General features: G+C 40.8%; 1 protein-coding gene across 2 annotated transcripts in view; it reads right to left on the minus strand.

The window, feature by feature from the left end:
- Positions 1-11948, minus strand: part of Rbbp8 (RB binding protein 8, endonuclease) — a 53598-nt gene extending 41650 nt beyond the window's left edge. Inside the window, exons 1-2 of one of the 2 annotated variants that reach the window (XM_090353344.1) lie at positions 11742-11948; positions 7230-7423 (exon numbers count right to left, since the gene is read on the minus strand). In XM_090353344.1, the coding sequence (XP_090209470.1) occupies positions 7230-7338 (109 nt within the window). In that variant the 5' untranslated portion in view covers positions 7339-7423; positions 11742-11948. Of the gene's footprint in view, positions 1-7229; positions 7424-8181; positions 8198-11741 lie in introns of those variants that run through there. The other variant, XM_090353345.1, reaches the window with a different exon arrangement.
- Between the last annotated feature and the right edge of the window lie 1923 nt (positions 11949-13871).

Consider the following 13871-nt stretch of genomic DNA (forward strand, 5'->3'; position numbering starts at 1 on the left):
AGATGGACTTTGTGTGTGTGGGAGGGGGTGGTTCATGGGGCTTGGACTCAGCCAGAGTGCTGTCCCTGAGCTCTTCAGCTCAAGGCTACCACCCTACCCCTAGGCATTTATCCCTAAGCTTTTCACCTCAAGGTTACCACCCTACCCTTGAGCCAAGCCCCACTTCCAGTTTTCTGTTTTCTAGAGGTTAACTGGAGATAAGAGTCTTGTGACCCTTATCAAGCCCAAGACTAAAGTCTAGTCAGCAGTTTTCCTTTCCTCAAAGCATGCATTTTTTCTTGTTTTTAATTTTGGCTGACTTTTAAAACTCAGATCTGTCTTTGGAAGTAGAAGTGCAGCCAAAGATCCACAAATGAAATGGATTCTTGCCAAGAATCATTTTAAGGAAAGAAACAATGAGATAGAAAATCCATATAAACTTCAAAAGAAAATTCTTGGGAAATATGCAAAGATTACTCTTTTATCTTGTAAGCATTTAACACCTGCAAGGCATTTGTTCTGTCATGCAGATCAGTGCCAAAACAGGTTTGTGTGTTTGTTTGTGTGTGTGTGTGTGTGTGTGTGTGTGTGTGTTTAAGTTTTACCATCTGCTATTCATCAAATCAATTAGGCATCTACAATTAGAACCCCTATAAAGTGTGCTTTAATCCTGCTCCACACCCATCGGAAGGAATGAGGCTATACAACAATGCAGTTCCTGTATGAACAGGTTGTCTGCTGAAAGAGTATGTGGGATTGTAACATTAGCAACCTGAGATACTTACTGAGGAAATAGTGCTCAAAGAACCAAGCATTAGAATACAATTGACCCTGCACTTACTCATAAATAAATTTTGGAGAAAATGAAATAATCAAGAACATGTATATGTAGTTATAATGCACCAAACAAGTTTGAGAGTTCAAAATGGAGATCAATTTGTTACAAATAAATAAAAATCATTGCTGTGTTAATTATTTTAATTCTTTACCTAGAAGAAAGCATATATAATGCATGTACCTACTTATAGTTTTGAATTATATATAAGATTAATGTCACATTTCCTGGCAAATGGCTTTATACATCAAATAGTTTAAATATCAAAAAATACTAATACTGCCAGGAGTGGTGGCTCATCCCTGTATTCCTAGCTACACAGGAGGCTGAGATCTGAGGATTACAGGTATAAGCCATTGGCTCTTGGCTGACTTACAATATGGCAAAACCTAGATACATAAGGCCATATAGGATGAGGCTAAATGAAATGACCTCCAGGATATGGAAACAAAAGCTATATAATGTGATTGTTGTTCTTAATGTACTATGCTGTTTCTTATCTTTTTTATGGTTATTCTCATATTGCTACAGTGTCTTACCTTGTATGTACGTTTATTTGCTTATTTGAAATAGGAAAGGGAAGGGGAGGAAACAAGATGCGAGGAGGGGTTAGGAGGAAGGAAATAGGGACAAAAACATGAGAAGGGGTAGCAATGCTTGTGAAGTAATGCACCTTCTATATGGTGAATGTAACTGTAACTCCTTATTAATTATAATAAAAATATATTTAGAAAAAAGACTGCCTTTTACATGGCATATTTTGCTATCATTTTATTATGTTTTATCAAATACCAAAATTTTACACAAGTCTACATGGGTATATTTTCTTGGCTAGTTAAGCAAAGATTATCTAGGTTTAGATATGTAATCCAAGTAAAGATTATATATCTCAAGCATTACTATTTATTCTTTGTCTTGTACTGAAACATGAAGTATTAAAAGTACCGAGGTACCAGTGAATTAGACCTGTAATTATAGCTACTCAGGAGGCTGATATCTAAGGATCATTGTTGGAAGCCAATTGGGGAGGAAAATATGTGAGACTTTTATCTTCAATTAAACACTAAAAAGTCAGACAGTGAACTGTGGCTTGAATGGTAGAGCACTAGCCTAGAGTTAAATCTCAGGGACAGCTCCCAGGCCTTGAGTTCAAGCCCCAGGACTGGCACCAAAAAAAAACCAAAAATTAGTGAGCCAATTTTGATTTCTATATAAACTTCAAAACCTTCAATGTCCAGACAAGTCCTTTTTGATGTCTTGTAAATAGCACCTTAATACTGGTTTTTGTAAGTGGATCCCCCACTTACAAAGTACCCTTCAGGCATGTGTTTGATGTTATCATATACTGAATGGATCTAATTTTCTATGCAACACATTTGACAAACAAGTAGTATCACGAAAGTTCTCTACTCAGCAAATCTGCAGTGGCCCTAACCAAAATGACTTTAATGGCATAGTAATTTTAAAAAATAATGCTGAGGTGGGGAGGTAGGAGAAAAATATACTTATTCATTTAAAACCTTCAAGAACCCATTAGATGACTTAAAATTGGTAAAAAGCAGCCTGGAAACTGGGGAAAATGACCTAATCATTATACTACAGTACATTTACCTTTTCTTCTCACTCAGACATATACAATACTAACCAGTCATTTATAAGACACATGGATATGCATATTAACCACATAATACTTTCTTTCTCCCTTCATATTTATTATAATGTACTAACTTATCTGGGAACATTATGCACATTAGAGCATAGCTACAGAATTACATAATTTTGCTGTCAACAGCTCAGCTAAAGTAATTTTGATCTACTATGCATTATGTGAGTCATCTACTAAGTAATATTTGTCAAATTATATAATTTGCTGAATATGGCAAATTACTATTAATGTTACATTCTTTTCAATGCTTCCTCTTACAAAATAGAAATCTTCTAAAAACACTTTAACACTGGAGAACATAAACAAAACTTTTACTTTCATAGGGATTTTTTTTTTTTTGGTCATGGAACTTGAACTCTGGGCCAGGGTGCTATCACTGAGCTCTTCAACTCAAGGCTATAGCCCTACCCCTGGGCCTAAGCATTGTCCCTGAGTTCTTCAGCTGAAGGCTACCACCATATCCCAGGAACCTCAGCCCCACTTCCCTTTTTCTAGTGGTTAATTAGAGATTAGTCTTACCATCTTGTCTTTATTGCCAGGGCTGACTTTGAACCCCAATCCTCCTGAGCAGCCAGGATTACAGGCATGAGCCACTGTGCCCCTCTGGAAAAATATTTTTCTCCATTAAATTAATAGATAAAGTGGGTGCTGGTTGTTCATGCTTATAATTTTAGCTACTCAGGAGGCTGAGATCTGAAAATCATGGTTCAAATCGAGCCCAGGCAGGATAGTCTATGAGACTCTTAACTCTAATTAGCCACCAAAAACTTGGAAGTAGAACTGTGGCTCAAAGTAGCAGTGCTAGAGCCTTTTGCAAAAAAGCTCAGAAAACAGGCAGCAAGTTCAAGACCTAGGACAAGCACAAAATAAATATACAAGTAGATTAATTAATAGATGAAAACTAAAACTGGCCTACTTTTAGAAATAACAAACTTATAAAATGAAATCACTGATCTTGGCTCTAAGGTTTGATTTTTATTTTATTCTTTTTCTGTTTTTGGCAATCTAGTTGGGACTTTATATAACTCAGGGAATCATGGTCTCAAGAGGCTTTTTCCACTCAAGGTTTTAGCTCTACCACTTGAACCATATCTTCACTTTCGGGTTTTTGCTAGTTAATAAGACAGAAGAGTTTCATAGTTTTTACTGTGGGATTGCTAACTGTATCCCCAGATTTCAACCTCTTAAATAACTAAGTTTACAGGTATGAGTCACCAGCACCCAGCAAAATGATAGCTTTCATTTCAGTGTATATTACATTGTTTTTATGCAAGTACTGGGCTTGAATTCAGGGCCTGACAGTCCCTCTTGTCTCTTTTGCCTATGGCTAGTACTTTACTACTTGAGCCACATATCCAGTTCATGGCTCCAAAACCTGAAGGCTACCATTCAAAGCTGAGTAAGCCCATTGCTTTGAACCTCTGGTGAGTATAATGGCAATATGGGCAACACCCTGCAGAGCAATGTGTGCATCTCATGATGGGGAAGCAGAAGAAAAAAAAGGAAGGAACTACTGGGCCTCACTGCTCCCTTAAAAAGCTATGTCCTGCTGGGTGCCAGTAGGTCACATGGTAATCCTAACTACTCAAAAAGCTGAGATGTGAGGATCAGCCTGCACAGAAAGTATGAGAAGCTTATCTCCAATAAACTACCTGCCCCCCCAGCCCTCCTCCTGCAAGTGATAAAGTGCTAACCTTGCACACACAAAAAAATAAAACTTAGAGACAGTGCCTAGGCCCTGAACTCAAGCTCTAGGACTGGCATACACACTCAAAAAGGGACATGTCCAATCTCTGGCCATAAAAGAAATACAAATCAAAACAACTCTGATTCCGCCTCATTCCAGTTAGAATGGCCAGGATCAAGAAATCTAACAACAACAGATGCTGGAGGGGATGTGGCCAGGAGGGATCACTACTACACTGTTGGTGGGAGTGCAAACTCGTCCAACCACTATGGAAAGCAGTATGGCAGTTCCTCAAAAGACTAAACATAGAGCTCCCCTATGACCCAGCAATTCCACGACTTGGCATTTACCCAACCGTCTAGAAACAAGAGCATACTAAATCCACTAGCACAACAATGTTCATTGTAGCACTATTTACCATAGCAAAGATATGGAACCAACCCAGATGTCCCTCAGTTGATGAGTGGATCAACAAGATGTGGTATTTATACACAATGGAATTCTATGCTGCTGTCAGAAAGAACGACATCACCCCATTTGTAAGAGAATGGAAAGACTTAGAAAAAAATCATTTAGTGAAGTAAGCAAGACTCAAAGGAACTTAGGCCCAAGAGTTTCCCTCATTTGTCATAATCAGTAGAAACCTTGGGCTCTCCTAGCAGAAATTTACAATAGAACAAAATCTAGAGACGTTAGGCCAAATAGTATGACACTAAATGTAAGGACCTCCAGGATAAGGAAACAAAAGCCATATAATGAGTGACTGTTGTCCTTAATGTACTGTTATCTCTCATCTCTTTTGCCATCCCTTGGTTATCCCATATTGTTACAATATTTCACCTTGTTATCTGACATATTTTATATGTGCTTAATTGGTTATTTGAAAATGGATAGGGAAGGGGGGAAATTAAGATAAGCGTGGAAGAGGGTGGGAGGAAAATGGGGACCATGTCATGAGAAAGGGTATCAATGTTTGTGAAGTTATGCATCTTCTATCTGGTGAATATAATGTAACCCTTCTATTAATCACAATTTAAAAAATTATTTTTAAAAAAGGGGGCATGTCCATTAACCACCTGCAGAAAGCTAAAGCTGGATCCTTCTATGTCACCCTGCACCAGGATTAATTCCAAATGGATCAAAGATCTCGAGGTAAAAGCAGACACCCTAAAAACTTTACCAGAAGGAATAGCAGATACACTAGGCTTCCTTGGCACAGTCAAAACTTTCTTAATAAAGACCCAGAAACACAACAAATTAAAGAAAGTTTTGACAAATGGGACCGCATTAAATTGCAAAGCTTCTGTAAGGCAGAGGAATCTCTAGCAAGTTAAAATAGAAAGCCCACAGAGTAGGAGATGATCTTCACTAACCATACAACAGACAAAGGCCTCATATCTAAAATGAGTCTATAGCTCAAAAAATTGAATCTCTCCAAAACAAATCTTCAAAGAAACAATCGTTCCATTAAAAGACGGGCCAAAGACTTAAAGAGAAACTTCTCTGAAGAAGAAATAAGAATGGCCTATAGACACATGAAGAAATGCTCCACATCTCTGGTCATAAAGGAAATGCAAATCAAAACAACTTTGAGATTCCATTTCACTCCAGTTAGAATGACCATGAACAAGAAATCTAATAACAATAGGTGCTGGCAGGGATGTGGCCAGGAGGAATTGCTACTACACTGCTGGTGGGAGTGTAAACTCATTCAGCTACTATGGAAAGCAGTATGGTGGTTCCTCAAAGTCTAAACACAGAACTCCCCTATGACCCAGCAATTCCACTACTTTGCATTTACCCAATTGTCCTGAAACAAGGACATACTAAATCCACTAGCACATCGATGTTCACTGCAGCACTATTTACCATAGCAAAAATATGGAACCAACCCAGATGCCCCTCAGTTGATGAGTGGATCAACAAGATGTGGTATTTATACACAATGGAATTCTATGCTGCCATCAGAAAGAATGACATCACCCCATTTGTAAGGAAATGGAAAGACTTAGAAAAAGTCATATTAAGTGAAGTAAGCCAGACTCAAAGGAACACAGGCTCAATGGTTTCCCTCATTTGAAATAATTAGTACAAACCTAGGACTCTCCTAGCAGAGGATTACAATAGCTCAAACTCTGGATACACAAGGCCATATAGGATGAGGCCAAATTAATGGATCTTCAGGACATGGAAACAAGAGCTTAATTATGAGTGACTGTTATTCTTTTTTTTTTTTTGCCAGTCCTGGACTTGAGCTCAGGGCCTGAGCACTGTCCTTGGACTTTCTCAAGGCTAGAGCTCTACCACTTGAGCCTCAGCACCACTTCTGGCTTTTTTCTATATATGTGGTACCAAGGAATCGAACCTGGGTCTTCCTGCATACTAGGCGAGCACTTTAACCACTAGGCCAAACTCCCAGCCCAATTCTTAATGTATTATGTTTTTCTCTCTTCTCTTGTGTTGCCCTTTGGTTAATCTCATATTGTTACAGTATCCCACTTTGTTACCTGGTATATTATATAGATGTTTACTTGTTTATTTGAAATAGGAAGGGAAAAATGAGGGGAGGGGTGGGGGAAGAGAAATGGGGACAAAAACATGAAAAAGGGACAAAAACATGAAAAGGGGTATCAATGTATGAGAAGTAATGCACCTTCTATCTGGTGAATATAACTCTAACTCCTCTATACATTAAAATAATTTTTTTAAAAGATAGGACATTTGAACCTCAACAAGGTAATGTCTATCTTCTATAATATATGTAAAACTAAACCCGATGGTGGAGGCTCATGCCTGTTCACCCTAGATAATCACCAAGCTGAGATCTAAGAATCACAGTTCAAAGCCATGAGTCTCTCAAATGTCCAATTAACCAGCAAAAACTAGAAATGAAGATGTGGCTCAAATATTACAGCACCGTCCTTAAAGGAAAAAAGCAAGGAAGAGCTCAAGGCCCTCAGTCCAAGCCTCGGTATCAGTAGCAGACCAAAAACGTGCAAAACTATCTATTTTTGCTATTAATATTCCAACAAAATAATGAAATGTTTAAGAATAGATTTTACCTTGTACTTCTTTATCATGATACTCCTTTAGTTTTGTCCAAAGTTCCTTGAAGTCACTAGATACATCTGCGGAAGTAGGGCTTCCACAATTGCTTCCAGAGACATTCATCTTGCTTAGAAGGCTCCACGCTTCCACTTAATGAGTTCTGGCCTTTCCTGTTACATTATATAGATATGAAGTTGTCTTTGGATAGCTGAAATGATAGAATACAACATAAATAACACTGCCCTGCTGTTAAGATTCTGTTATTTACCTACAGTCATTTTGAGAATTTTGGTGGGGAGGGGCCAAGTGATAAAAGAAGTTAATATCAAGAAAAGCTATAATTTTAGTTATTTGGCCTTTATGTAAAATTTCAGGAAAATTTCTTTATGCCACCTAGAAATGAATAATTATCTAACTATGTTAAATTGTAAAGGACTAGGATAATAAGAGACATGATCTATAAAAGACTTTAGTGGCTAGGCTTGATCTCACAAGCCTTTAATCCAGCATTTTGGGGCTAGAGACAGAAGGATTAAGAGTTTGAAGCCTGCCTGAACTATATAATGAGACCCTGTCCAAAAAAACCCACAAAACAAAAAACAACAACAACAAAGCCTAAGGATTTGGTAAAACATTTGGCTTTTGTGCTCAAGAGGAATGCTCAGGATGAAAATACATTTTTTTTAACTTTTGAATTGATGTGGAGTACAACACTTTACTAATCTAAAAACCAGAAAACAAAATATTCTTAAATATTCCTGATTTAACACACACACACACACACACACACACACACACACACACACATATACATATACAGAAACATGTCATAAAAGAACAAGACAAGCCTGGGAATTGATGGCTCACTCCTATAATCCTAGCAACTCAGAAGGCTAAAATCTGAGGATCGTGTTTCAAAGCCATTCTGGGAAGGAAAGTCCATGAGACTTGTCTCCAAATAATTACCAGAAAAAAGCCAAAAGTGGAGCTGTGTCTTGAGTGGTAGAGTGCTAGCTTTGACCAAAAAAGTTCATGGATAGTTCCAGTCCTGAGATCAAGTCCCAGGACCTGCACAGGGGAAAAAAAAAAAAAAAAGGACAAGTGTTGACATAGACAGATAGAAGGATCTGTATATCTTTTTGAGAACAGGAGAAGTTAGAGACAGATATAGCAAAGATCTATGATCAAAGAAATAAGGAACAAGGTGATTTAGGGTAATTTACTTTATGGTTCTTTCAAACAAAAGGGAAATAACTAAATGTATTACTTATGTAGCCTCTGAAAAGTAACAGATGTTAAAAAATTCAGATGGATTAATTAATGTTCTAATGTGTGTTCTTAAACTAAACAAACTGATTAACTACCATTAAATGTATAAAACAAGGCAAGAATACTCCAAATTTCAAGTTGGCTTGAGCTGCATAGTAAGATCCTAGCTCAAAAAAAAAAAAAGTAGGGACAGGAGTAAATTTACCAGCAAGTTTACTAAGCTCAATTTCTACACCTAGCCACTGTCAGCAAGTGTTCAAACTGACTTAAGGGTCTCTTGCTAACCTTACACTGAGGTAGTTGATGGAGGTAAAATAAGCAAGAAAATTTCTACACAGGACAAGTTTGTATGCAACCAATTGGTAAGCAGTAAGGTACTATAAGTTTCTTTTAAAAACTGTAATTAAAATTTTCAAAAGATAGCAAAACTGTGCATAATTGGATTTCAGACTTAGAAAATTAGTATCAGTCTTCTCATGTAAAATAATGGCCTAATTACCATCATAAAGGGTTTTTTTTGTTTTTTTGCCAGTCCTGGGCTTGAGCTCAGGGCCTAAGCACTGCCCTTGGATTTTCCTCAAGGCTAGAACTCTACCACTTGAGCCTCAGCACCACTTCTGGCTTTTTCTAAGTATGTGGTACCAAGGAATCGAACCCGGGTCTTCGTGCATGCTAGGCAAGCAATCTACCACTAGGCCAAACTCCTGACCCATCATAAAGGTTTTTGTCTGTGCAGTTGTGGAGAACATTTGGCTCTCAGGCCATATAAGGCCTGTGATAACACACCATTTAGAATATAACAGGACAGACCTGTTAGCTTCCTCTCAGATTATAGCCAGTCTTCTGGTATTGATTATTTTGTATTGCCAGTAAGGATTTGTAAAGACGGAAATGGTCCTTAGCAGAAAAAGGTTCCCCACCTTAAGGCATATGTGTGTATGTGTATGTGTGTGTATATGTATAAGTGTGTGTATACTTAAAGGTAAGCCAATATATTCTCTATAACTGCCTTAAAAGTACTCAGCTAAAACCATCATTTGTTGGTTGGATGGGGGGACGGGAGGTGTGGCTCTAGTGGTGGAGAACAAGTTATGAGTAAAATTGCTGAGCAAAGAACTGGAAGCCCAGAATTCCAATGTCAACCAGAATCAGCAGACAAAAGAAGTGCTGAATGGAGATATAAAACAAAAACAGTGGAGCTTCACTGAGTTTAGTGACCAAAAGCATATGGCCTAATCCCTTGTTTAATGTCTATTTCTGTTTTAGTTTCTTTTCTTTTTCAAGACAGATACTGGTGGCTCAGATCTACAACCCTAGATAGTCAAAAGGCTTCTGAGAATCCAGATAAGAAGCCAGCCTGCACAAAAAAAGTTTGTGAAACTTGAATCTCCAATTAACCAGCAAAAAGCTGGAAGTGGAGGGTGGCATAAGTGGCAGAGCACCAGCTTAAAAAAAAAAAGCCAAGAGAGAGTTAAGGTCCTGAACACAAGCCCCAATACCAACACACCTGTTTTAAGTGAGTTTAGGTGAGGATTTTTCTAAAGAGACTGTGTCCAACTACTTTTTGTCACTCCTGCCTGGGCTTGAGCTCAGTGCCTGAGCACTGTCCTTGGACTTTCTCAAGGCTCTGAGTGAGCCTCAGCACCATTTTCGGCTTTTTTCTATGTATGTGGTACGGAGGAATTGAACCCGGGTCTTCGTGCATGTTGGGCATGCACTCAACCACTAGGCCAAACTCCTAGCCCCCAACTTCTTTTTAAAGTCAGATAAATTAATGGGTCTGTACTGTTGTTAACTCAAAAAAATCATTATTGTATGTAAAAAACAGCAATGCCATTTTATATTCGTTATTTCAATCATCAGAACAATTCTAAAACATTATTAATTTCATTTTAGAGTTGAAGAAAAGATACAGTAAATTAAGTCACTTGCCCAAGAACATGGTTATGTTATGACTAGGATTCAGGTTGAATCCACAATATAGATTCCTGTAGCAAAAACATAAACTACGCTAACAAAAAGCATGCTATTCCTATTAAGTAGCTTAAATAGCTTCATTACTAGCTGGGCTCGGGTGGTAATCTTAGCTAATCAAGAGATCTGTGATCTGAAAACCTTAGTTCAAAGCCAACACAGCCAGGAATGCCCATGACATTCATTTTTTTTTTTTTTTTTTTTTTTTTTTGCCAGTCCCGGGCTTGGGCTCAGGGCCTGAGCACTGTCCTTGGACTTTCTCAAGGCTAGAGCTCTACCACTTGAGCCTCAGCACCACTTCCAGCTTTTTGCTATGCATGTGGTACCAAGGAATCGAACCTGGGTCTTGGTGCATGCTAGGCAAGCACTCTACCACTAGGCCAAACTCCCGGCCCCGCCCATGACATTCTTTATCTCCAGTCACCCACCAGAAAACGGGAAGCAGAGCTGTGGCTCAAGCAGTAGAGTACCAGCCTTGAGCTGAAAAATCTAAGGGACGGAGCCCAAATCTGGAGTTCAAGTCCCAATACTGACTCGTGCACGCATGCACAATACTGTAAACGAAAGTTTGTTTTTTTTTTTAAAGCAATGTCGCTATCTTGAGGTACTCTATTAAAAAATGCTTTAAAATAAAAACTTAGGAACATCAATATTAATCCACCAAGCTTGCAAACTCGGGCTCCCCAGGCCCCTTCCGCCTACTCTGCAGGTCCAGAACATTCTGAGCACAGCTTTCGGCCTGGGACCGTTATTCGCTGCAAGACTGCCAAGTCGCTTTGCGCGCTGCAAGGCTAGCGCTGTCGGAGCCGGTTGCCGGTGGCACCGGGGACCACCTCCCCCGGGGGCCGCTTGTCAATCAACCCCACAGGGACCCCCCCCTCACACGGCTGAGTCCAGAAAATCCGCACGGAGTATCCGAACCTTCCCTCACAGGGAAGCAAGGCAGAGGCGCCGTGGGGCTCACTCCTGCCCGTCCGGCAGCAGCCTCTCCTCAGGCTCGCGCGTGAACGCCGTGAAGGAGACCGCGCGCTGGAAAGGCGCGCCCAGCGCTAGGCGCAAGCGCGGATGGACCGGGCGACCGGAGGCGCCGAGGTGTTAGGGACCGTGCGGTCTTTTTCCACAGAATTTACCTCCCGGCCAGCCAGCCTGCGTCCGCCAACGGCACCCGAGGGCCTGACAGCTCCCACAAACCCGGCCAGTCTCACAGCCGCGGACCGGAAGTAGCCGCCAGGACCTCCAGCTCGGCGTAGAGGGAGGGGAGAGAGGAGATGCCATTTACTTACAGCTACCGAAGTTCCTTTGACACTCCCGGAAACTCCGGGAGGGAAGCGAACGCCCCCCCCCTCCAGGGGTGCGAGGAGATGGACAGCTCGCGGGTCTCCTTTTGTCCCGTTCCCTCGCCAGACAGCCGGGTGAGGAGGCCTGTGCCTCCCGGGGTGGGGGAAGGCCGGAGGGCGGCCAGCCCAGCCCGGCTCCGAGGCTGCCGCCCCCGCCCCACCTCGCGCGGGAGGCCTGCGACGTCGCGTGACGTCACGCGGGAGTTCCCTGGCGCCACGCCCCTTTCTCCGCCCCCAACCCCCCCCCCCGCCCGGGGGCGATCGGAGGCGCGGGTCTGTAGTGGAAGAGAGCCGCTCTCGTCGGCCTCCCAGAGACCTCGGCGACGGCAGCCGCGCGCCTCTGAGGTGCGCTGGAGAAATGGCGGGGGGAAACTCCAAGTTCGGGGTGTCGGGTGAAAAGTTGTCTTTAACTGTCTGACTCACGCACGCGGACGGGAAACCGGGCGTGAGTGACCCTGGCTGAATGGAATGGGAATGGACGCTCCTTCCGGCCTCAGCTCAGGCCCGCGAGTGGCCCTGACGCCACCTTTCCCAAAGGAAGTTTCTTTCGCTGAGGTCCAAAGAGATGTCTCTAGGTAGACCTGGAATAAGAAGGAATCCTAATGACCAGTGTTATGTGTTGGGCCAACATCCTGTTAGGTAACGTGTTCTTGTGTTTTGTTTATCAGTCAAATTTTCCTGTTGGCTGTTATTTGCTATTCAAACTGGCAGGAGGAGGCTTACCTGCTTATCTCGAGTTTCAAAGAAGTGACTTTCAAAGAAGTGACTTTCATACCATAACGAAGTGTATCCAAAAAGAATGGAAAAGCCACAATGCTTTTTTTGGGGGGGAGGGGGAGGGGGGGTCTGGTACTGGGGCTGGAACTCAAGAACCCAGCACTGCCTGCACTCAGCTTTTTTCCTCTGAAGGATAGCTCTCTAGCGCTTGAACCACAGCTCCACTTTAGCTTTTTGCTGGCAATTGCAGATAATCTCTCGGACTTTCTGCCCCTCCTGGCTTCTAGTCGAGACCCTCAGGTCTCAGCTTCCTGGGCCACTAGAATGGCAGGTGTGTCTAGGCATCTGTGTCAGTTCACATCTGTAATAAGTCTGCTTGCAAGGGCTGACGATACTATTATAAGCTTAACATTTTAGTAATGTTTATAAAACCATCTATACCAGGTGGAAAAGTAGTTTTTTGCACCTATCCTGGATCTTAAGGATTAATAATGTACCCTAATTTAGTTTGAGGGGATTGATACTGATCGGGGTGGTTAAGTGTTTTTCCTTGCAACATTGTATACCAATGCCCTACCGATGTATCCAGACATTGTTATCTTTAAAGAAGGTCTGCTGAACATTGGTTACCTCATTACAGTAATGAATCTCCCAGTTTTATAACTTTCATCATAACTCATTTTTAAAGGGAAATAAAAATGGTTATGCCTTTTTGTTTTTGTTTTTTATTTTGTGTGTGTGTGTGGAGCTAGAGATCAAACCTAGTGTCTCTACATAGCACCAAGGGATGTCTCAAGCTCACCTATCCAACATAGAATGGATAATTGGCAGAGTGAAGTTTGTATAAATTCTTACAAGAGAAATGGAGAACTGGACTATTAAGTGTTGGGGAAGAATCTGAGATCAGTGTAGTATTATTGAAAGAACTATAATTGTCTGCAGAAAAACTGAGTAGAAGCTAACTCCTTACAATTATATTGTAATCCATTTATGCAAATTAGAACCCAAAGTAGCCTGCCTTTATTCAATATATCACCAAATCCTGTTAATCATATTTACCAAGTGTCTTCTAAATCTATCTCCTTGTGTTTATCACTATTTCAATTGTCTCAAATTCTTTTTATCTTTTTATCTAATCTACAGCTAGACAACTTTCTATATCCAACCCATTACACCTGATTTAAATCTTTTTCTTCTCTGGTTTTCAGGAGAATACTTGAGTATCTATTTTAGTTTGGCTCACAAATCAAATTTTAAATTATGCATGTGTATTACTAAAAATAATAAAATCGTATAGAGTCTAATGAGTAAGGTACAGGATTTGGAGCCAGACCTCCTAGCATTAAATCCTCCCTGCAG

The sequence above is a fragment of the Megascapheus bottae genome, chromosome 19, assembly GCF_031878675.1.
Source record: "Megascapheus bottae isolate mThoBot1 chromosome 19, mThoBot2.hap1, whole genome shotgun sequence".
Lineage (NCBI taxonomy): Eukaryota > Metazoa > Chordata > Mammalia > Rodentia > Geomyidae > Megascapheus > Megascapheus bottae.